Source organism: Molothrus aeneus, chromosome 7 (genome assembly GCF_037042795.1).
Source record: "Molothrus aeneus isolate 106 chromosome 7, BPBGC_Maene_1.0, whole genome shotgun sequence".
NCBI lineage: Eukaryota > Metazoa > Chordata > Aves > Passeriformes > Icteridae > Molothrus > Molothrus aeneus.
In genome coordinates, this window is record NC_089652.1 from 14,335,237 (window position 1) to 14,360,926 (window position 25,690).

Genomic DNA, 25,690 nt, shown 5'->3' on the forward strand with positions numbered 1-25,690 from the left:
CAGGAGGCATCATGGAGAGGAATCTTGCTGGGGAAGGCACGCCTGGCTTATAGAGTATAAAAACTGCTGCAGTCTTGGTGGAAGGATACAGCAGTATTACATAAGCATATTTGTTTTGTTTTAATGTCATTGTCACCCTTAGATTTTAGGAAGTGCTTCCTTTCATTTCTTAGCGTGCAGAACTCAAAGCAAGTGGTGGAAGAAAGGAGATTCAGATGATGAATTTAATCTGTTCAGTGTTTTTGCAGTGCAGTGTGCCATGACATTAAAGTTAGCTTTAATGTTATTGCTTCTTTTAAGGTAGGCATGTGCATTCTGCTCTCCTACAAAAGTAGAAGTTCAGGTAGTAGACTGAAGCAGCTTTGCCTACAGCAACTGCATGGCAGTATCGTGCATCCATGGGAGACATTGGCTCCTGCTGACCTCAGAACTACAGATCACCTCTGAAGTCTCCTCTGACCTATTTCATCAAGTTAAAATTAAATAAAAGCAATATATTGTAATAAGAAAAGACTGTTTTTAAATCTTGGAGTGTTTTTTGCATGAAAACTGTCATATAAAAGAAAAAATGGATTGAGCAGTTTTTTCTCTGAGATCACCTTAGTCATTTTTCATAACATCCCTTATCAGTTTGACTGTGCAATGTTGGGCATTGCTGTCTTTCAGACCAAGATTTGTCTTTTCCTGAAGAGAAGCACTTAGTTAATTTTTAAATCTACAAAATGTAAACTGGTGATTTCTGAAAGCTATGCAGCAAGTAACTATGTAGCCCATGACTTGCCTAAATCAAGCTGTTCAACTCGGCATTGATTTTTTGTGAAGCTCTTGCTGGGGATCTGTTCTCATGTGTTTCTAGACATTCTGTGGCACATCTCTGAAATTTACCTTCTGTACTGCCTGATTCCTTTCAAATTATTACCTAGATTTTTGTCTCCCCAAGTATGTGAATTCTCTTCCTGAGCTAGATCTTGTCTTTGCCAGTATGAGTGTACATAGAAAGGCACGTGTGTCTTAGCTCCATAAAAGAGGCTGGAGGATATGTTTGGAAAAGAGATTTAAACAAAAGGTTATTTTTCACTGAGATAATACCAGGTAAACTTTGGAGAACATTGTCTTTATCTTGGTCACAAATTTGTTGAATGAAGGAGGATCTGAGAGATGCTGTGGTGACTCTTTGCTTCCAGAGAGAAGTTCCTTTGTTGAATAAAAATTGTGCAGTATCACTGAAGTGATCTGGTCAGTGTCCAAGATTTGAACTGTCTCAGGGGATGTATTGCTGACATTCTCTATGACCTGTTTAGGCATTTCTGTTTACAGATCTGTAGTGATGTATTTGCAGTGCAGTGAGGCTGCACTTCCTGTGGTTGAATGGTGTTGCTTAACTGTGGTCAGCTGAATTCCTTGGACAGGAGTTGAATTTTTCTAATGCAATGTCAGTAGATTTTGCCAACAATAGTTGGCAATGAAGGCACATGCAAGGCTAGCATGAATTTCTGATAGTATAATATATATCGTGAACTTTGTTCTTAATGATTTTCTGCATCATCTGACAAAAGTGAGCTGCAAAAATGGCTTTGCAATTATCTATTACAACTTCCATACTAAGTCTTTACTAGTAAGCAGGAGTTTTTATGGAATTTATGGATGGACATTTGCTTTGATTTATGAACAGTTTCAGAAACATGGTAGCTGACACCAGTTTTCTTAGACAGTGACAAGAAAGTTTGAGTATCAAACTTTTTTCTTGTTTTTTTTTTCCAGATGGAGCAATTGTCAGATGAAGAGCTTGACCATGGTGCAGAAGAAGATAGTGATAAGGAAGATCAGGATCTCGACAAGATGTTTGGGGCCTGGCTGGGTGAACTGGACAAACTCACACAGGTGAGGGAGGCTTCAAACATCTCACAGAATAATTTTTTGTTGATATTACATTTCTTTTCAGTTGTATACCAACTGCTTGACTCTGCCACTTGCAGCAAGGCAGACAGTAGCCTGTGACCAGTTCAGTAGTCTTGAAAGGTTTATAAATTGGCTTTCTCTGTGAATATCTGGTGTCTTAACATTTATGCTGCTTAAGTTATTCTATATGATGCAGGTTAAATGAAAAAATTTTGCCACGCTTCTCATGATTATTTAGAATTAAGCTTTTGGTGCTGTTGTAGCTTTTAGTTCTCCAAAGTGCTGGTTTAGCAGTTATGGAGAATGTGCTCAGTGCAGTGTGCAGAATGTGCAGTTATGGAGAATGGTGAGGGCATATCACATGTGTGTCCAATGATCTGCAATAACTTTAATAAAGCCAGCAAAGCATGGTTGGGGTGCTTTTAACCAGAATGTATTTGCTTCACAGGAAATGTTTTGTAGCAGTCTGTAGATTCAGTCTGAAGGAATGGGGCCTAACTTGCCTCTTCTGTCTCCAGTTTCCCTGATGGTCTCTAGAGTTATAGGGCTTTTTGTTGTTGTTGTTGTTTTTGGTTTGGTTTTTTATTATTATTATTTTTGTTTGTTTGTTTGTTTGTTTTTAAGTTCAGGCCAAGCTGAGGAGAGAAGGGAGCTCAGGAAGAATAAACATTAGGGAAAAAGTGCATTTGATCTTTTTAACAAAGGCTTGAGTAAAGATGTAGAAAATGAACATAAAAAGTTTAGGTGAGAAACTTCATTCTTTTGAAGCATATCTTCAGGAATTCTCTATCAGTACAAGCCTTGCCTAATTTCAGATGTTCTGCAGGCCTGTTGAGCTTCAGTGACAGCAAGAGCTGGATTCCCTATGTAACACATTCCACTCCAGGGCCAGCAGCTCCTGACCCTGTACTTCTTGGGTCAGCAGCTGGATCACAGTGCCCTACTACTTGCTACTTAGAAAATCCTGATATTTATTACAGTACTATACCCATATTAGCCATCATAATATAACAACTCAGTGTATTGGTTAGAAAGAGTTTCCTTTTTTAACCTATGCTAGTTTTCCTAAAAAAATGTGCCCTACATAAACTGGCTAGGGTTGGTTTTCATAACTTAATGTTATTCACAGGAAAGACTATTGAAAAAAAATTCTGAATTTAGTGAACTTAAATCCCTGGTAATAAAATACAATTTTTCATTGAATCTTTTTAAGCCCTCATGCCATGATTATGCTCATAAGCTAATGGTGGATATTTTAGACCATATTTTAGACTCTTATCCCAGTTTGAATGTTGTCCAGTTTCATGCAGAGTGGTAGTTACAGCTAAGTCAGCTGTCTGTTTTAAAATGAGCTAGTGTCTAACACCATTCAGAAAAGCATTTGGAAAATGCTTCTATCCTTTTGATTCTGAAAAATAGCAGAATGTGTTTAACAACTTTTCTTCACTGCATATCTGAAGTTAAATCTCTCTAGTATGACGATGTTTGTTTTCAGTCTAAAGCCTGAAAAACAGGTGCTTTTGTATATTCCAGTAACTTCTGAAAAATTTCTCTTAGAGAAAATGAATTCTCATTCATCTTAAGGAATTGGACAAGCAAATCTTTGTCAAATTTTATTTGCCCTTTTTTTGATCTTTTTCAGAGTTTGGATGCAGACAAGCCTGTGGCACCAGTGAAGAGGTCACCTCTCCGCCAGGAAACCAATCTTGCCAACTTCTCATATCGTTTCTCCATGTACAATTTGAATGGTTTGTTGAATTATTTACCACATGTAGTTTAAGAAAAATACTAGTTTAAGAAAAAACTATTCCAACTATAAATTAAAATATTGTAAAGTATAAGAACATTTAAATAGACTTATAGCTGAGGGGAGAACATATTTGCTGAAGGCATTGCTTTTTGGTGTCCTTTTTTTTTCAAGTATTTGAGTCTCCTAAAGCATTATCTTTTACAACACTTAGTATTTGAGAACTTTAGCGTAGTACTTGTATAAAAAACTTGTTCTGGGATCTAGTCTCATGAAAGAATGACTTAATGTGTATCTGTTAATCAGGAAGAAAGAGCATCTTGCTTTACGGAACAGAATGCAGGAATATAGCTACAGAATGCTTTCAGGATAAACAGAAGGAAACCTTAATTTAAAGATTTGAGTATGTATATAGTATTTTTGTTTTGGTTTTGTTTTTTTAAAGCTGTTGCATTACTTTAGCAGAAAATGCGTAGCGAGAAGTGTTTTTTGAAAAGTGAGGCATGATATTACACAAGTGCGTTTTTGCATTCCATTCACAGGAAAGCGGTTTAAACTTTTCACATGTAATCTGAACATCCATAGACTTCTTTTGCTGACAAATGAGTTTAACCTAAATAGTGTGAAAGTTGCACTGGTCAAGGATAGTAGTGCAAATAAGTTTCGTTTCAGCAGTGCACAGATATTTTACACTACAGATGGGAAAAGAAAATGCTGCTTTCTTTGCTCTCTTAACTATTAGATTTGATAACACAAAGTGAGACACTGCAAATGAAATAACTGCACATACTGACTACTCTTGTTTGTTGCAGAAGCCCTGAATCAGGGGGAGACTGTGGATCTGGATGCCCTCATGGCTGATCTCTGTTCCATAGAGCAGGAGCTCAGCAGCATTGGCTCTCATTCAGCAAACAATGCTGCAGTGAAACGCCTTGCCACGGAACCCAAAACTCAGAAACCACCTGCTAGTCGACCTTCCACTAAGCAAAGCAGCGTGAAAGGATTGTCCTCTGCTAAGGTGACTAAACCATCACATGCCAACGTGTCTCTGGATGACATCACTGCACAGTTAGAGAAGGCCTCTTTGAGCATGGATGAAGCAGCCCAGCAGTCTGTTGCAGACGACACCAAGCCAGTGGTTACTGCCCAGCACAGGAGGACAGCATCTGCTGGCACAGTGAGTGATGCTGAGGTGCGCTCCATCAGTAACTCCTCCCGTTCCAGCATGACCTCAGCAGCTTCCAGCATGGACTCCCTGGATATCGATAAGGTGACAAGACCTCAGGAGCTGGACTTGACATCACAAGGACAACCAATCACTGAGGTAGGGTGTCACTAATTCAAGATTTTTGTTTGCTTTGGGTCTTTCTCTTCAAGCTTACACCTCATTCCCCATGCTAACACTTATAGCTAAATATCTGCAGTGCAGTAGGGTTGATTGAACTGCCCATGTTGTAGCTACTTCTTTCTCTGGTTTTGGTTCTGTCTGCAAGGAAACTTCTTATAAAGAATGTGTTTAGATTTTGGGTTTTTTTAGGAGCTTTTCCTATCTCTTCCTCCTCTCAAGCCAATCATGATTGGAAATTTTAATGATTTTATAGTTAATATTTTTATTCCAAGTAAATATCACATATTGCCTTTAATTTAAACTGGAGGAGTGCACAGCTGTGGAAGAAAGAAAGCACAATTGACAGAATTCTATTCCTCTTATAATACAGTTAATACCTGAAACACATGGAGCAATCTACAGGTGTCTATCTGGAGCTGTACTATAGCAGTAATTTGCTGCTACTTAATATTCTTGTTTAATATATGACAGGAGGAGCTCTATGAAGCAATACACAATACAGAAAAATTACTGGGCTGCAATACAGCATTAGCAGATAATTATTTGGGATTTTGATGCTTTATTGATTGATGACTTTGATTAATTAAAGAGGAAACTTCAGTAAGAACAGCCAGTGAATATTGCAAGTGCTGGCTTGACTCTGCTGACTTGAGAGAAGATGTTCCAGTGAATTTTGAGAACTTGAACTTAGAAGTTCTCTTGTAGAAATACTCTCTGAAACAGAAATTTGACCTGTTAAAATGTCAGTTGTACTAATATGCATGTTCTCTTTCATGAGAGAAAACTGGAACAAACTGAGTTTATTCTAATCAATAATTAAAACTAATCTGAATGGGCTGTACTGAAAGCATGGTTCTGCACATCTGCAACAGAAGTTCATCTGATGTAAAGTGAACGATGCAGGCTTGTCAGTCTTATGATCAACTCATTGAGGTCACACTTTGATTTAAATCGTCATTTGAAATGGTGAGAAATGAATGACATTTTAGGTCAACTTTCTTTTCATATAAAAAGTTAGCGTTCAGTATGCTTTTACTGGAGATTTCCTATTGAGTGAAGCAAAACAGATAGAAATGTGCCCTTTGCCCTTTGGAAAGTTAAAGTGCAAACCTTTGCATTATTGCTGTAGGCCTGAGTGTTCAAGCCCAGCCTATGACAGTCATTGATTATATTTGGGTTGTTTGTTTGAGAATAATTTTCTTTTTATAGCATGATAAGGCTTATATTTGGGTTGTTGGTTTTGGATGGTTTTTTTTTTTTTTGTTTTGGGTTTTTTTTGGGTTTGTTTTTTTTTCTGCATCTCCAGTTATTCATGATTATATGTCTGTGTTTAATGTAGAAAGTTAGGTAATCTTGCATTTTTGTCTCTTCTCAGGCTGAAAATACAACTTTTATCAATTAGTTGCTCTAGCTTGCATAGCATGAATGTTGCATTTTTTGATTTTTAATGGAAGGTGTTTTCTGCAGTTGATCTTGCAGGTCTCCCTCTAGATTCTGTCTTTTACTTTGGGAGTTATATGCTTGAGGCATCAGTAAAATTGCCCTTCTTGTCTCCCAAGTTTTTTCAATCCTTTGTGCCATGAGTAATCAACAAACCACCTTCTGGCCTTAATTACCTTGATGTTAGTGAATCAAGGGACAGAGGTCACGAAGTTGCTTTGTCTTCATGGGAAGCTAATCTGTATTGCTGCAAGTGTTGCAGTTGCTGTTTCGGTTGCTTTCTGACCACTTGGCCACTGACTGCAAGGCTCAAAATCATCCCCAAAAGCTTTTCTCAAAGACATGTGAGGGCTGCCTTTGTACAAACGCAGTGATTGATTCTCATATAAGAATGTGACTATTGTTTCTCTCCCCAGGTAAGTTGATAAGAATGATTGATTCCTTTGAAGGAGGTAACCAGAAAGTGTCAGTAATTTGAGATCCAGATTCTGCTCTCCTCTTGAGAGCAGAAACCTCTGCACTCATTAACCATGCTGTTTGCTTTGGCTCCATTCTTTTTAATTTCAGTAGCCTGAGGAAGGTGTTCAATTCTGAGAAATTGTCCCTAGGTTTACAGAATTGGGATTCAACTATTCAGTATTAAAGTTGTTATATGATGGGATGGGACTTCTTACAGAGGAATTTCTTTTCTCATCACTGGTGAACAGGGAAAGGGAAATCTTTTTTTTTTTTTGAGTTTGTGACAGATTTTGTGGTGCTGTTTTTTAAATGAATTTAGCTTTTAAATGGATTCTTTGGAAGAATCATTGGGTGTCAATGAAAAAAAAGCTGTGTATTTCCTATGTCATTCATTTAGTGCCCAAAAACTAGTTTAAGGGTTTATTAATCCTCTTGGCTAGATTGTGAACCAAAACACCTTTTACCTGTAGGGCTGAATTGTATTCTCCTTCCCACACAGTTGACTCAATGATGCTGTTTCTAATAGAAAACATCCATTTGAGGAAATAGCCTTTGAAGAAGTCCTAATGTCCATATAGGGAAAAACTCAACAGTTTTTATGCAGAAAGTGGGAGAGGCAATTTATTCATGGTCACAGCAGATCTGTTTTGAGATTTGTTATTCTGAAGTAGTGCTTCAAGTTAGCTCTTTTCTTTTGCCTGTCTTCCTTGAGACTGCCTGCCTGTGTAGCTGACCTTTAAAATTTTTCTTTACTGCTGTGGCTCTTCTGAAAGAGGTCAGTGTCTTGGCAGCTCTGCCCTTTTGACCGATACTTTGTCTTCTCCAGGCAGTATAGGTACTTTAAAAAGTCATCCTTTCTGCTGCAACTTCATGTTATGCTCTTCCTAAGTAAAATGGAAGACAGTTCTGATGGGAGAAAATGCTTGTCTGAAAAAAGAAATTAGGATTTGCACTTATTAAACTTCAGTATTCCATCTTAAAATATACTTCTGCTGTGTTATTTAAGTGCTCTCTGACTTGGCAGTGCAGGAAAATCCTGTAGAAGAACAGTCATGTGCTGGCCCACGGAAGCTGTGTGTAGTCTAATATACTCTCTGGCTGGTAAGAGGGACCAATATTATAGGAAAAGGCTGCAATTCTACAGCCATCAGAAATGGGAGGATATGACTTCACTTTCCTCTCATTCTTCCTTCCTCACAGTTCTTTCCTTACACTCTCATCTCCTCCCTTGTCCCAGCTTTGGCACTTAACTGGTAATTAGTACCCCAAAACTTTGTGCTTCTATTCTGCATCTCACTCTGCGTTATTTAGGTGAACTGAAGAGGCTCAGAGGACTGATGCACATGAGAGGTGTTATAGCCAGGGACTGGAGGCTGGAAGGGAGAGCAGGAACTTACTTGGTGGTGGTAATTGATTATTCAGAACTTCTTGCCTGAGTATTTGGACAGACATCTTAGTGTCTTGTCTTCCTCTTCCTCCTAGCAGCCTGTGCTGTAGGCAACTCCTGGGGTTGCAGATATATCAGCATGATGACAGATGATAACTCTCAGTGGTCATATTGGCCAGGACCATCCTTGTACTCATTCTGAATTTGTCTTTAGATCACTTTCAGGGGAGTTGACTGGAGTTCCCTTGGTTGTCTAAAATTGTGGGTTTATTAGTTGTCATCATGGTTTATTTTCTTCCTTTCCTCCTTTCCTTGCTTAGCACTATCTCTTTGGACATTTTGAGTGTTGATGTTTTCAAAGACTATCACTTTGTAGTCTTAAGACCTTGTCTTGATGGTACTAAGTGTTTTTTGACTGCACTTCTGTTCTTGTCTTCAGTCTCGCCTTAAGTATTGTTGAATAAAAAGTTGTCCCCACCCCACCCTAACCCCATAATTTTTTGCTAAATTAAAATTTGTCTTTGACACAATGACTTCACAGATCCTTGTTTGAACAGTATTCTTTCTGAAATTGGTACTTAGCATTTTGTTTTCTATACTTCTAGTTGTGTAATGAGTGGCATGCACCTTAAAATGTTTCTGTGGGGGGTTACTTTACATGTATGTAGACTAAATTAGTGAAGTAATAGCATGCATGACTTGGAGGTAGGGGAAATGATGTCTCTGTGACTAACTTGTTGCCTCCATCCATATTATCTTTTTCTTCTTCCTTTGGTCCCTCTGCCAGCAAGAAGTTGTCTCTGTTTTCAGTGAGCTGTGCTGGAATAGGAGGAGAAGAAAGCGGAGGGGAGAGAATAGAGAACTGTGTTGATGATGCTTATGTAGCTGTGTGTGTCTGGAGAGTGAAAGGCTCCTTTCATGGGCAGTCATTGTTACTGTCCTGCACACACTCAGTGAAGAGGTTGCAGATAAGTTTGAAGTCTGCCATCTGGTCTGGCACAGTTCAGCATCACCCCCCACCCCTCTTTATGTCTATAACCCAGTTTGCACAGCTGAGAGATTCTGCTCATACAAAGATAATGCAAAATTTAGCTGGTAACACTACATGATTTAATTGCATTTTATTTTTCAGCTTTTACTTAAACTCATTGTAGATTTATACTTGATACTTGAGGGCTAAAAATCATGAGAAGAAGAGAGTGGCCAGTGCAATAAAGCCCCATGGTTTTTGCTTCACTTGACAGAAAAGGCAGTGTAGAGTAAACATTCATGTTTCTTTCAGGGTAGAAAAGGGAGCTTTGGAAGCATGACAGTTAGTAGCAATTGTCATGTAAGCTCAGCACACATAAATAAATCCATACTGGCTAAAAGATCCTGTGGGTTTAAATGAAAAAGTTGAAATGGACATAAGGGAATAATAAAGTTTGTGTTTCATAGCAATTTTGCTATAGTTCTTACATGAATGTGCTAGCATTTCATTTGCCTGTGCAGTGGTGTAACACAGAAGCTTTGGTACCCATTTAAAATTATTGAGGGTCATGTTTTATGTTGGATTGCTATATGTTGCTATGTATGAAAAGGCAGTTAACTGTTAATGTATGCAGACAAATAAACTGATGATATATATGGTCTTTGTTAGGCAACGGTGTCTTAAAATAGAGTTGGAGTGCTGAATCTCATCTGTTATTTGTAGGTGGTTGAAAGAAGAGTTGTGGTCTGATTTAGCTCTTGCAGGAATAGAGCATTATTGGCTTTTGTATTTTGAAGTTTGAGTACTTTTCCTTATGGTCCCCGTGTTGTGTGGTTAGCAGATGTGAAGGATGTTAGACTCCAATTTGTGAGAGTAGTCACAGATAAGCAACAAACAAGACATGGAAGAGGTTTGGTTTGTATTTCTTCTAAAGACTTAAAAAAAAAAAAAATCATTTTCTGCCAGTTGTGTTATGTCCTTAGTTTAGAACACAAAGTCTATTCTGGAGCATTTCCAGTTCCGCTTTTCCTAAGCTGAAAATAGTCAATGGAAAGACTTAATTTGAAACACAATTAGACCATTTCTTCCTCTTTCTTTTTCCAATTATTAGTCACAAAGTGTTCTTTTATAAATCAAAAGCAAGGGAAAATTGTGCTTATCTGTCATCCTGAAACATTACTTTGGTTTCCAGTTTTGTTGGCATAAGAAGTGTGAGCCATCCATTTTTCAAATGTTTTTGAAATACATGTAAAATGACTCTTCATTTGCCAGATTTTTGGAAGCTTTCAAAGCATTCCCTGAGATAAACATATGATTTTATAAAATATAAACAATATTTATGTATTTCAAGTAAATAATCAAATGTGCTTGGCTATGCATAATCATCATATAATGCACCAGAACTCAAGAATTGCTAATACACTTCCCAATGCCTGCAAACCAGCACATAAACTTTTTTTCATATTATACTTATGGAATCTGCAAAGCAAATTATAGGAAGGGATAGTTTTAATTTTTTAAAGCATTTTCAGTTGAGATCCAAAGGAGGCATTCTAAAAGTTTTATTTACTGCACATCATGGAATGGTAGGTTTCAAAAATTGGGGTAGATAGATTTAAAATACATGAAAGGGAAACAAGAATTTAACCATTATCCTTGCATTGATAAATCTTGATTCTCCACTCAGTGTATCTGACTTATTTTGTAGCTATGGACATGAAATTTATCCTTTAACTTTTCCACATAGAAAATAACTAATTGAAGTGTAGCAGAAACCATAAAACATGTAAGAATAGTTTCTCTTCAGTTAGCTTTGCCTCACACTGATGAAAAAGCTTTAAAGTTCTCTCCCAGGAAGGAACAGGAAAATAGACAGTGTAATGTATGTTTGAGTCTTCTTTGACACCACTGGCTGGCAAGGCTGGTGTCCACTCAAAAATTACAGTTAGGATGTACTTTGTTAGTGTAAATGTGAACACCAAAGGCATTGGCTCTAAATACACTTAAATACACTGTTTCTTTGGGATTTTCTGTGAGGTTGGAGTCTTCTGTCGACAAGCAACTGAATGACTCATTCTGCTATACCAAATGCTGGGTAAATAAGCACTCTTAAAAATTAATCTCTTTGTTGTTAGGCCTGTTCCATAGCACTTCAGAAAAATACTTGTGTTTATGAAATGTTTTTTGAGGAAAAAATTGTACCATTAATACAGACAAGCCAAGAAAATGATTGTTCAGAGGTTCTTTCTCTTACCAGATTTGTCTGCAAGAGGAAAAATACCAAAGATGAATGATGAAATAAATCTAGGCAGCTCACTCTTGGAAATACCCACTAGACTTGAGTTGAGAAATCACAAGTCTTGCTTTATGATGTTACCAAAGTTTGCTGAAAGTGTGCTGCAGGGGAGTTGTATGCATTGATTGCAGTTTCCAGTAAAGATATCACTCTACTAGTGATGCTTAATTATGGAGCTTTTAAAACAGTGAATTTCCTTGTGGATACACCATCCTTTTTCTGCAACGTTTGATTAGATTAGAGATCTGAAATACTAAAGCTGTAAGAAGTTAGAAACAGATTAGTTGTTTGTCATTGTTTCAGATTGCCAAAAAAGAAATTTAGGACAGATGACAAAAATTAAGAACACAGCCACCAGTTGTGGAACATTAAACTCTTAACAGGAGGAAAGAATTTGTTGTTTTCCTGAATTATCTTGCTGCTGTTTCAGCTTCTCAGTGCCTATTTTCCTGCTCTGAGGTTTTAATAAGAATAAACTGTAACCCCTTTTGCAACAATTTCTTTCTAACATCTAATCTAAACCAGCTGTGGTGCAACTTGAGGCCTTTTATCTTGTCTTATCTCTTGTTACTTGCAAGAAGAGACTGTCACCCACCTGTCCACACCTCCTTTTAGGTGGTTGTAGACAGTGATAAGGTGTCCCCTGAGCCTCTTTTTTGCTAGGTTAAACAACCCCCTTTGCAAAGGAAAGCAGAAAATGGGTATGTTTAGCTAGATGTTTATCATATTGTGTCCATATGAGTACGTTCCGTGTGAATACATAATCATAAAGAGATTGGAAAAAAATTTTCAGTGCTCCTTCTCCATCCTTCGATCAAAATTACAAAAATCATTTTAAATCTTTAATTCTTGAGTTCTCTTTTGAAAACAGTGGATTCTAATTCTTGAAGCTGGAGTCCAAAGAATTCAGTCTAGGGATGTAGTTGAAATGGAAGCTATAGTAAACTTTTCAACAAAGTTTTGCAAGCATATAGCTTTCAATTGAACACTGTATACTTCAGTTTCCCTGATTTTTAGTTTGTTTTTTAGGGACAGAGAATGCATTCTAAAAAGGATTTTGTAGTGTTTCTCAACTGTGATATTAAATCCAAAATAGTGGCACAAGAGTGCCACCAGCTGGTTTAATTAAACATGTGTATTTATTAGAGTTTTGCAAGAAACATAGCAAGATAATTACATGCACAAGTCCTCAGTGTGCTCTTATTGCCTTTTTTTTGGTACTAAGGTAAGTTATTCTGCTGTACAAACGTGAGTGAATTATGTCTTTGAATGTAAGATAGTATTTAACAAGAAAGGAAGTTTTCTATTTAACATGTTTAAGGCATATGAACAGGAAGATAAAATACTTCAGAAGATCACTAGGTCATCTTTCTTACAGTTCCCATCCCAGATGTTGATCATTATTTGTAAACTGTTGGTATAAAGAACATATGTGACACCTTTGAGACTGTATTGTACTATTTTTAAATTCTGAGTGCCTGTTTTCTCAGCCCTTACCTTAAAATCAGAGGAATTAGATGCAACTCAGTCTCTTAGCAATGAGACTTAATCTTTCTAAATTGATCCCACTTTTCTGAACTGAGTCATCATCAAACATTACAAGAAAATAGATCAGTGTTCAGATTTTACAAAAATATGCAAGTGGAATTGAAGAAAAGAGGCCATGTATATACAGCATCTTACTTGTGAACCAATGGACTCCTGCCATGGCAAGATGGGCTACATGGCATTCATGCTTCAGATCTTAGCTAGGCAGCTCAGTTCATCACCTCTTCTTAAAGGCTTTTCTTAAAATCCAGCCATCAGCTCTTTTCTGTAAAAAAATAAATCTAATATGCCCGATAATCCAGTGATAGTTTAGTTTATGGCATTGGAATTGGTTTTATATCCTAGGTGAATATTAGGTGAGGCACTGGGAGAGAGACAGCTTTGTTGTTAGAGCTTGAGTTCTCATTGTTGTGGCAGAAGCAGGTGGAAGAACAGATGCTTTTCATGGTGGAAGACTAGAAATGTCTCCCTGGGAGTAATTAATGTTTTGGTTTTCCTGGATTTGATTGCTGTTCTTTTTAGTCTAGTGAAGTACCTGGGGCAGAGAAGTAGGTTAATTTGTTTGGCAAGATCAGTCATTTATATTGTCAGGGCTTTGATACATATTTCAAGTCCTTACATAGAGAGGAAGAGTGGGTTATTTGGATCCTCTGTGTGAACCATTGTGATTGTACCATCTAGAAAAAAATAATAAAATATTTATCTTCCCCCAAACAATGGACTATTCTAGGAGCAACATCTGTTTGCCTCAAAGCCTGATGTTTGAGCTGAAGTCTTTCTTTGAAATAGACTAAATGCTTTAAAATTGGATTGTGAAAGTAACACATTGTTCTAAAATGAAATTTAATTTATCTACTAGTTTGTGCATGCCAAATATTTAAACATTTTTATGTGTGTGTAGTTACTGTTTAGCTGGGCTATAATTTCTAGAACTTGGGCTTTCCTGTTGCTTTGCTGCTTCTGTTCATTCTAACTTTTGGGTATGTGCAGTACTGCAGAATTTGTTATAGGGTAGGAAGAAGCCATGCACAAAAAATGTCTGGAAAAGAGCTGTTGCCTTCCTGTTTCTAGGCATGTGAGATCTGCAGCTCCAATTCACATAGGCAGTTGTCATCACACTGATGTTCCACATTTTACTGGCCAACCCCTACTCCCGTAAAATATCATTATCAAAGTGTCAAGTGGCTATTATGTTTTAAGAAGGATATGACATTCCCATTTTTGGGTAGAATTTCCTTGGTGGAGATAATGTTGTTAAATACAAGATAGCAGCAGCCAAGATGTCTAAGAAGGTTAATTGGCCTACCTTGACCTTCCCGGTAGGAGAAATATTCTCCAGCAAATAGTATTTCCTTTAAGGAGAGATTAAATATCCTGTATTTATGGACACTATTGTTGACTTACAGGCTAAGACAGAAGGTTACTAAACTCTTTAAGAAGAGGCTGCAAGTGTACATTGTAGTATTCCTTCTACTGCAGTGCTCCATTCACCAAGAAAGTGATCCATATTAATCAGTCCATGATGACTGACAAGAACTCTATGAAGAAACTCTTAAAAAATTTTCCTTGAACTTGTCACTGGGTTTTTATGTATACTTTTGGGGTTTGGACTGAGCCAACCCATTTTATTCTGCAAGTTGTGTAGCAGTACGTTGTAAGGAGACCATTCTAAACTGACTCTGTGGGAAGTTAGAGCCTCTGTGTAAGAAAGGATACAATTCAGTATGACTGTGAATAATTATACCAGGTATTACAAACCCTCAGTGTGGTTTGAGCTAGGCAGCACTGCTGTGTGTCTAAAACATATGATGTAAATAGAGACAGTACTTAATATGCAAGCACAAAAATAATTTACTCTGTAACATAACCTGTGTCTATATTAGTAGCTAAATACCCAGGTGGAGCTTTGGCCGGAGCCTGGGTTTAATTTCAAATTAAACTGTAGAGTAGAGTGTAGAGTCTTCCCTGAGGTGTAACTTTTAAAGCCTCCTTGAGATCCTAATTGCTCATCCCAGCATGTGGCAGTCACATCAAGTAAACTCTCCCTGCAGGAATTGTATTCCCCAAACTATTTGATATTGCCTTGCAGGAAGTTGTGGACATGGGCTCTTCATTTTTTTCATACTATACCTTATTGTGGCACTGAAGAAGAGGTGAGATTCTGTATTGCTAATTACTAAACAAGAGTATAGTAGGCATGTATAGTTGTCATGCCTTATTCTGTATAGCGTTGAAACAAATTGTAACCACTTGGGACAAAACTTGCAGGATGGTGGTGGTACACAGGAGATTCACTTCATGCTCTTTTGAGTTGTTTAAATGCTCTTGTTAAGTGCCACAGTACTAGTCTAATTTCCTTAGCAGACTGGACTGTGGTTCTGCAAATCGCTGCATGATGATGGTTTTGTTGCCTGTAGCAGGTGCTGGAGAAGATAATCACTGGGATCTGTCATTAACTGATTTCTGTCTTTCTCTACTGGCTGCTTCCCCTTTACTGATTTTGCTTCCCATTTTGAAAACAGATGAAAATATATTTTCTGCTAATTTATCTTCCCAAGGGAAGCACAGGGATTTATAATTTTGTAATTTGGACTATACAAGAGAAGAGAGACTTAAGTCATTTTAAAAAAAAGGACGTGAATTTTAAGTTAGGTTGGTTTATTGTTGTGGTAATATCTTTCTTCTTTAAGAATGAAACAGCAACCCATGTAGAAAGCATAAAACTAGGATGTCTCCCAGATGACCAATTTATAGTGGCTCTATGTTTGTGTAGTGAAAGTGGAATGTTTAGTTTTAGAGGACTGGACAGGATTTTGAAAAGCATTGTAAGAGTGTGTTTTCTTACTTTTATAGTTCTGAATGTCTTTACAAATAAGTTTTCTCTTGCAGAAAGGAAACCAGTGACAGGTAAGCAAAAGTTATCTTAATTCTATTGTGTGACATTTTGTACAGAAGAAGATTAAAATAGTGTCTTTTATTAGTGTCTTGTGTAAAAGCACAATTGCTTTTACATCTGTGTATCAGGCTCATAGTATTTGGGAATGTTCATGTTTTTATGGGAGGGGAAAAAAGTGATGATGTAGGGTTTTTTCTTTTAAACTCTGCTTTATCTTCTGTAATCAAGACACCATAAAATTACTATACTGACTTCCTTTGACTTATGTTCTTTCTCTTTCTTTCTGCACAAGCACTCCTATTTGGACAGGGAAACCTCCCTTCTTCTGAGAAACATTGCAGGAAAGCCTTCTCATTTGCTGACCAAGGTGATGATGCTTCTTTCTACTGTATGTGACTGTTTCTGTGTAGAAAGAATGCTTTTGGTGTGTGCTATGCTTTTCCACTCCTGCCCTCCCCAGGAACTTCTGCATTTACTTACATGATTTTCCTGATTATCCAGGGTGCTTTTAAAAGATTGAATTGTGTTGTTTGTTTCTGCAGATTTATCGAAGTGTTCAAGTTCTTAAATACTTAATAGCTATATTAGCAGGTAAAATGCCTTAGTTGAAAAGGAAATGTACTGAGCTTGAAGTTCTTTTGTTCCTATTGCCATTCACTAGTTTAAAAAAACAAAAAGATCCTAGTAAAAATTGTGGGAGTGTTTAGTAGTTTTAAAAGCCATTAGTAGCCTTAAAATAAGTTCTCTTGCTGTATTGAAGATGAACTAGTAAGTAATGGGATATTTTTTATAACATTTTGAATGTTGACTGAATATAACGTGGGGAGAATATTGTAGTAAGTCAGTGGTCTAATGAGCCAGGTATATACAAATCTTGATTATAAATTAATTTTCTTCACAGCAAGGAGGTCACTAATGTACTAAGTGATCACATTGTCATTCAATTTGCTAAAAATTACATCTTTTATATGTATTTCCTTTTGAAACTAGAGGACAAGGGATGGAGCAAGCTATAAATCTCTGCTGAAAATACAGGCTGGGATGAACGGGTTTCATGTAGCTGTGGTGTCAGATGTTGCTGAAGCGAATACATACTTCAAAACTATATCTGTGTGGGTTTTTTTTAATTCACAGACATTCTCCTGGAGAGACCTCAGGCAAGCCTGCAGTAACAAAATGCAATTTGGTGATCTCAAAACAATGAGGATAATGTTCACTGGGCATAAGTAGTCTGTATTTAGCAATAAAAGTTTAGAACTGCTTTACTGCTTTTTTAAAATATCTTAATATTCTTCTCAAGATGCTCAGCATGTATCTTGACAACAGATTTTCAGGCTGTCTTCCAGAGGAGTACAAACAGCCAAAAGCAAGTAATCTTCTGCTCTTGTGATTGTTTTGCTTAAATTTTAAGTCCATACCTCTGCCTTGACCCCAATAGCTCTTGGCCCCCCTGCACTGCCCAACAAAGCAAACAGCCACCAAAACAGCAATTGGCTTGATTGCAAATAGATTAACAACAGCTGTGGCACAAAGAAACCACAAATTTCTTTCATCTCCATGTGTCTGCAGATCCTTCCTTCGGGTTGTTTATATGTGGGATGAGTGTTAGTTACCATAGAGGAACTTAATTTTAAAAAGTACATTAAATTATCCCTGACCATGAAGTAGCTCCTCTCAGGTATTCTAATACACTCCACAGTTAAATGTATTTATAAATCCTTGTGTTGACTAATTAGGCTTCACAGCTCTTTGATTCAGATGCTTTTGGTGAGCCTTCTGGTTTCCTGAGGCTAATGTTGGTCAGCTTGTGACTGTTTCAGTACAGCTGTGCCTTCCACTTCTCACTCCTGAGCACACAGGCCTGGCATGGAACTTACTGGTTCTCTTCTGACCTCCTGCAAGCAGAAATACCTTTAGCAAAATGATGACATGGAATTCCACTTTGCTGCTTAGATCTCTTCAGCTTGTTGTAACATTGGATAAGCCTCTCTATGAGTGAAGCAGTCCCAAGAAATGGGGCATTTCCTTATACCAAGGTGTTAGATCGTTTGACTGTAGGATCATATTGCAGGTCTGTGCTGGTGTCCCTGGTGTGTCATCTGTTTCTTACTGTCTTCACCTGTTTCTCTTTCTTCCCCTTCTCTGGTATTGTCTGCATCTTATGTTGAGACTAGAACCATTTTTGTCCTCTGCTAATATAACTAATTCTAAAAATTCTAGCCGTGGACGAGATCCCTTCTGCATCACAACCATGCACACACACTGTGTTGAAGTTTTGGGTGATTTGGTGCAAATGGAGATGTTAATATGGTGTTCTCTGGTAGCAGGAACCTCTGTTTCAGTACAAGCTCTGCAAGAAGGAGATTCCTTGCAAAACAGGATTGCCTTTCTACCCAAGGTAGACTGTAGTTGGGAAAATAAGCAGTAGATACCTGATCTTAGTCCTTCAGAAGTCAATGCTACTTGAGTATTTAGTTAGCTTCTTATCTGCATCCAAAGAAAAAATTCAGAGAAAAAAAGCAAGTATTAAACAGAGAAGAAATTTCTTAATTTTATGCATTTTGTAGGTTGTGTATCTACCTTGCTGACTTAAATAAATGTGGACATAGTTACTTAGCTCTTACCATTTAATTACTGGCTTTTCTAAGAACCTTTGTTAAGTGATGCCCCCCTCCCCTTTTTGTTTCCATTCCATTTTTTATCTCTGTAAAAGAGATTAGTTAATAACACTTAAAAAAGGTAAAATGAAAGAAAAAATAAAACCCCAACCTAGAAATGCGAGGCCAATTTTTTTTTGAGCAAGGTCAGCTCTGCCATTGCATGCATCTTGCACATCTTTATTGCTAAAACACAGCTGGAATGTCTTGTAACTGCATATTTAATTGGAAACTGGGGGAGGAAACAGTGTTTGTCATTATATTACAGAAATCTTAACTTTATATTTTTTTGTGTTATTCTTTCTGATATTTCAATGTAGGCTAAAATTATTCAAAACTTAGTTCTGGTATATAAATGCAAAGAAGATCATAATTTAAGACCATTGCACTGCAGACATATGCATTTTCCATTTTGGTTCCAAATATGTTTGAATATTTTGGATTAACAGATTCTGTACATAAGTATGTTGCCAAGTATTCCTGAAATCCGGTGCAATGTTTTCCATAACCAAAAGTAATCTTAGCTCAAAGCTTTAAAATACAAGTGTAACAATAGTCCCAGAATGGTCCTGTTAAGTGAGGAATTTGTTACAATTTGACAATGTTGCATATTGCTACTACTAAGGGAATATCCTTTTCCTGCCAGAGGTGGAAATGACTCTCCATTATGTTTTGTGTTTTTACAAAGAGTGTGTGTGTATCTCCTTGGTGTGTTTCCGAGGCTTGCCTGTAAGGCAGTCCAAGCAGGGAGTGGGTTCTGCTGACCCTTGCCTGCTGTGCCAGTTCTCCGGATCAGTCTGTGACGGAGCCGTGTGCCAGCAGCGCTGAGTGCTCTGTGAGCGGTGATGCTGTGCAGGGCACACAGGTGTGGCCATGGCAGGGACTGATGGCTGTACCTCCTGTGAAGCTGTGACAGCGCAGCAGTCCTGCCCTTTACCTGCCTCCTTGGGATCCTTCAGCAGCTCCCTCACTGTAGCCAGCATTTGCTAGCAAAGGGGAAATAAATGCGCAAGGTAGATGTGGTTGGACTGAACGTGCTGACCTTGTTGGTTGATGGCATTTAACAGTTTCAATAGTTTGCAGTTGCAGTCAGGTATTTTTGCCATCTGTCACCTGTCTCCCTGTGCAGAGGAAAGAGTTGTTAGCTTATTAGTACAAGCTGATGAACGGCATGAGCTTCCTCCTGGATAGAAGCAGTGTTGTTCTCATGTACAGGGGGAGGAGAGACCTGTGTATATGTCTAAGTGCTGTTCTCGGGTGACTTTGATGGGCAGGGGACTGTTTTCTTGGGCCATTAGGAGAGGAACAGAATACATAGTTGTCAGTTTTGGGGAGTTATTAAATAATTTTCTTAAGGAATCAAAATACATAGTTCTTCATCCTTCTCCCATGAAACATTGTTTGCCACATCAGCAGTGATGCAGCAGTGGCCTGAGCTTAGTTTATTACTACTCAAAATAGTTTAAAGTCTTTGACTACTATATGCTTTCAGACATTCTGAATCCTTGCTTTCTTTTCCTTGCTGTGTTTTCCAGTTAGTGAATTCAGACCTCTTTTTATAATTTTTTGCTCATTGGAACCAGTTATTATTTTGATAGTTGTAATTCTGTTTTGTTTCGGGGTTTTTTTTAATTTAATCTGATTATGTTAAACTCTAAAAAAGTATAAGGAATCCTAATCTCTGGACCCACATTACATTGAGTAGGAAATTAAAAGTAATTGGTACATATTAAAATAGTAAGTCCTTAAAATCTTTGGTCTACATATTTATCTATTTTCCAAAGCATTTTAGGTAATGATGGATTATAAACTTTGAGGTCACCAAAGATATTTTAGCTGTATTGTTACAGGTATATGAGAGGTCACAGCTGCTTCTTGCTTGCCGTGGTGTTGCTGCCTGTGCACTGTGGTGAGCAGGTGCTCCTGGCACTTTGCACTGGTGTACATGAAATGGGCTGGAAAATTGTGCTGATTGGGTTAATGAGCAGCTTCTCAAAACCATGAATTAGAGTTTCTCCAAATACATGATAAAATGAGTCTTTTGCTTTTGCTGATTTCATGATGAACAGGTGTATACCATCACTTTTAGAAACTGGAAAGTCTTTCATAGAACCACTGAGTAAGCTCAATTGGAAGGGACCCCCCAAGGGTCATTGAGTCCAACTGCTGGCCCTGCATAGGACATCCCCAAGAGTCACCCCATGTGCCCGAGAGCATTGCCCAAGTGCTTCTTGAGCTCTGTCAGGCTTGGTGATGTGAGGCCTCATTTTTTAGTAACAATTTATTTCAACAGATTGAAATTGTTAATGGCAAGAAATCGGAAGAATAAAAGATTCTTGTTATCATGGCAAGGTTTGTTTTTCATAGAATGCTAATGTGATTTAGCCTTTCTAAGCTACAGGACAGCATTGCTATTGTGAATAAAAAGTTCCCTGTAGACTCATAAACGCAATGTTCCTGTGTAGTTCAGTGCCCAGATAAGGTTTCAGGCTCACATTATTTCTGCTCATGTCAACTTACTGCTTCATTTTATTGCAGAGGATTATATTTCAAGGCAGCATACTGGTCTGTCCAGCTGATGTTTTTTTATGGTGCACAGGATGCTCACAGATGTGAAGGACCAAAAGCTACTAAGAGTGCAATAAATAACAAGGGAATATCCTTTAGCAGTTGATATGAATATTAATAATTTATTGAGAAGCCAAAACTTAAGCTCTCTGGATTTCAGAATACTGAATCTTGACTTTTGCAATAAAAGCAACTATCTAAACACATGGTAAAGAAACTATTAATTACATCCATAGAAGAAAGCAATAGAGAACTAAATGTTTATAGTATGCTGAATGTTATGGTGAGATGTGGTACTTTGGCTCTGGAGAAAATATTAATTCTTTTTTAAGGATACTGAATATTTTGGAAGGGATTTGTGTGGTTTTTAATAGACTTGTTTGTGCTAGAGATTTTAAGGTAATTATGGTTTTATGTATTAATTACAATGAAGATCCACAGTTTAGGATTTTGAAAGTCTGAAAATTGCATATGTCATTTTTGAAACAATGGCTGCTTTTTAGCTGCATGTTTCAAATGCAATTTCAACAGAAATATCTATAATCTCCAGAATTTAAGAATCTTTATTGCTAGTCTTAAAAAGACACAGTTTTCTTTAGCATCAGCAAATAGATTTAAGCTACCTGAATTTTTAATGCATTTCCAATTGTAATAAAAATCTATTACATAGAAGAGCAAAAGAATACTTATTCACCTTATGTCTTAAAATACTTAAAACAAGGAGAAATACAACTTGGATTTAGTAAATTCAAACCTCTCTCTGCACATGGATTTAACAGTTTAAAATCTTTCAAACTAATGCATGTAGTATGGAATCCTAGTTACAGGATTTGTTTCCCTTCTTTCTGTGTGCTGTTAAATTCGGGTACTTCTTGGCATGCTGTTTGTGTTTTATGTTGATCAACAAAAAATCTCCTGGCTGTACTCCATTGTATACTCTTATTGAATATGTATTATCCCAAGCTATAATACTGTCCCAAGCTGACTGTAAATATATAATATGCCAAAGTATTTGGTAGCATAAGGGTATTTACAGTACAGGAGAACAGAGAAATGTCTATACAAAATATATACTTCTGCTGGGTTCCTTTGGAGTTAATGGCAGTTGTATCTCTAAATATAGGAACACTTTTTGTCTTAAAAAGTAATAGTTTTCATCATCACTAGGAAATAGTTGGACATATATAGATGAGCAAATCAGCATTTCAGCTCACCTTTTAAAGCATGGTAGCCTCAAACCTACTGAAACCTGACTGAAGTTTGTGATAACTGGAATTGTGTGTTGTGTCCCCCTAGGAGGAACAGGCTGCTAAACTGAAAGCTGAGAAAATTAGGGTTGCATTAGAGAAGATTAAAGAAGCACAAGTGAAAAAGGTGAGTTAGTTATACCCATTTATAAGACCCTTATTTTATTTTTTTTTCACCTGGAAAATGCAGGCAAACTTCATTTGTATCTGTTAAGCCTTAAGTTGCCTTTTATAAAATAAGAACACTGTAGTGTTCTAATCTTTAGAACACTGAATTGTAATGTGCTTTCCCATCTAGACTGGACCTAATCAGGAGAAGCCTAAGATATGGAATAACATGATGTTTTTCTTAATGAATAGCTTGTTTTTCAGCTAGTGCTCATTGGGACGATATTACCAACTTCTACCCAGAACTGAAATGAAGGTCCAGCCTCCTGAGATTGTTCTTGTATGTTCTGCAGTCACATGTTTAAAATTTGTACCTGTTTTCTTCATAGCCTTTTCTTCACAAGCCTTTTCTCATTATGCATGGATTTGCCAGTGCTAAATGGAAGAAAAGTATTCCAGACTAAAGACAGAGATTACCAAATGGAGAAAGCCTACTGCCATTACTTGATGTACTCTCAAAGAATACAGAATATCCTTCAAATTTAGCATTTTTATTTTATGACAGGATTTTTTCAGTAGCTTAAAATGCCCTTTTCATTGATTGTTTCTGGATCAAAAGCTGAAAAACTCTCTTGGCTGGAAGATGGAAATTAACAAGTCAATTGTACCAATGTATTACAGCTAGAGGTTTTATCTTTTCCAGCTGAGCAAGATGTAAAAATGGAAGAAATAATGATTGGCAAAAAGAATCTGTTGTCTTAAGTCTTTTGATTGGTTTAAAAAGACGGCTGAATTTTTCTTTCTTGACAATGACCTCTTTAAAATGCCTATGAAAAACTGTTGTGTTTTAAAAGCAGGTTTTTTTTCACACTACTGCTTCATATTCCCCGGAAAAGTAAAGTTTAGTATTGCTGTATTGTTTACATAATAACCATTTTTAGAAAATACTGTAGGAAGCAGGCAGAAAGCTTAATCTGCACATCTGAAAAATTCTGATCCTTTGTAAGCTTGTGCAGAACTCTTATATCTATGTTTGCTCCACCTAGATACTGTCTGAAAGACACTTTATTATCAGGACACTTCAGCAGGAAGGATTTTTTTCCTTCTTAACACACAACTGAAGGACTTTCTCATTGTGTTGGAAAGACCTTTATTTTACTTTCTTGTGCTGTAGGAAAACAGTATCTTGTTAAGTGTCTGTGGTAAAAATATCTAGTCATCATTTATGACATCTTACATTTTCAGGGAGTGTTTTGATTTTATGCTACTGTAAGAAAATCTTAGAAGAATAAACAAGATCTTAGAAACCTTATTTTTATTTGAAATGTGACAGATTAATCTTTTTGTTTTCTTATTTTTCTGCTTAACAGTTGGTGATCAGAGTCCATATGTCTGATGACAGCTCAAAAACAATGATGGTGGATGAGAGGCAAACAGTGAGACAAGTATTAGACAATCTGATGGATAAATCACATTGTGGGTACAGTTTAGATTGGTCATTAGTGGAAACTATCTCTGAATTGCAAATGGGTAAGTAATAATTATAAGTATTTCTAATTCATAGATGCATCAGTAGTCTGCATTCTCAGAATGATTTAAATACTTGTCTTCATAATGTTCGTCATCCTGTTCATTAATGTAGTAAATGCTAATTCATGTAATAAAGCTCATGATTGAACTTGTTTCAGAATGATCTGAAAATTCTACTTCAGGGTGTTTAAAAGGATGAGAAAGTTGGTCTAGTGGTTTCCCAAAGATATCTTCTTCTTTATTTTGCAATGAGGATTTTCAGCTATTTTCTACCATTTCAGTAAATTTTCCTCTTTTTCCTTATGCTCTTCTCTTCTATCTATTTTCAGTATTCTGAAGCTCTAGCACTAGTGGTAACTTTTTCAATGGAGAGCCAAAGCTCAGAGCTTTTCTGAGAGCCAGAGTTCTCAGAGGTGTTGTTGACACGTCATTTATTGAGTGACAGAGATCATAGGAAGTAGATGTGTCAGTTCTTAGACTTCTTTACAATACCTGTACTAGCTATGGGTATTCTGCATTTCAGAAGCATTTTCTTTTCCTTCTGGTCATTGCCCACTACTTTTTGATACTTTATGAGTGAGATAATCATTGGGGATGTAGAAAGAAGTATTGTGCCAAAAAAGGTCCATTCCTCTGGGAATTGTGTAGACCAGAGAACACATAAATGTGATAACCTTCTTATTTGTGCTCATAAACTTTGAAATGTTATCATTTGAGTCTGCAGTGTTCCTGCAGGATGGTAGGCCTTCTCAAATTAAAAAAAAATTTAAACATTTCATATGTTGATGGAACTATAAACTTGAAGATGGGAGAAGTCCATGTTGAGTGACCGGATGTAAAAAAAATGCTGCTTCCAGGCATGTCTGGAAGTGGACTAAGTTCTTTTAGTCTCTTAGCATAAACTTCTTCCCCACTGTTGTAGATCTTATACTCTATTTTCTCTGCATATATGCTTTGTCTCTTAGAAATGACTACAGATTAGTTAATATCACAAAATGCAACAGATTCCAATGTATTTGCTCACATGTTATTGTTGCAGAACGGATCTTTGAAGATCATGAAAATTTAGTTGAAAATCTCTTGAACTGGACAAGAGACAGTCAGAACAAACTAATGTTCGTGGAACGTATAGAGAAATATGCACTTTTTAAGAATCCACAGGTAAGCCTGAGATTTGTGCTGAATGTGTGTGTGGCTGATGGCAGTTTCTTACTTTTTTGATAGCTTTCATTTCCATACTTTCATTTTGGTACTTGTGTATGTGCTAAAATGCCAGGCAACTTTACACTTCAGCACTATGTACATCCACAGTGCTGTTGGCACAAAGTCAATCCTTAAGAGGCAACCATGAGCTGAAGCAATCTGTTTGCTAATAGGTTTGTGGGTAGTTTTAATGCACATGAAGGCAGGCAGTTTCCAGAGATTTACACCCATACTTAGTGCTGCTCAATTATGTAAACATGCGAGAAAGGTGTTGACAGATATTGCTAATAGTAATGTCTCTCCACTGTGCATTCTTGCATTGCTGGCAAGAAGGGGAAGACAAAATTTAAGAGAACAGCCACTCCATGGTCAAATGACAAGAGTAGA

General features: G+C 37.1%; 1 protein-coding gene across 1 annotated transcript in view; it reads left to right on the forward strand.

Annotated features, from left to right (window-relative positions):
- Positions 1–25,690, forward strand: part of RAPH1 (Ras association (RalGDS/AF-6) and pleckstrin homology domains 1) — a 79,268-nt gene that overhangs the window by 31,727 nt on the left and 21,851 nt on the right. Inside the window, exons 2-7 of the mRNA XM_066553242.1 lie at positions 1,762–1,881; positions 3,542–3,647; positions 4,459–4,970; positions 22,512–22,589; positions 23,941–24,100; positions 25,140–25,261. Coding sequence (XP_066409339.1) covers positions 1,762–1,881; positions 3,542–3,647; positions 4,459–4,970; positions 22,512–22,589; positions 23,941–24,100; positions 25,140–25,261 — 1,098 coding nt within the window. The remainder of the gene's footprint in view (positions 1–1,761; positions 1,882–3,541; positions 3,648–4,458; positions 4,971–22,511; positions 22,590–23,940; positions 24,101–25,139; positions 25,262–25,690) is intronic.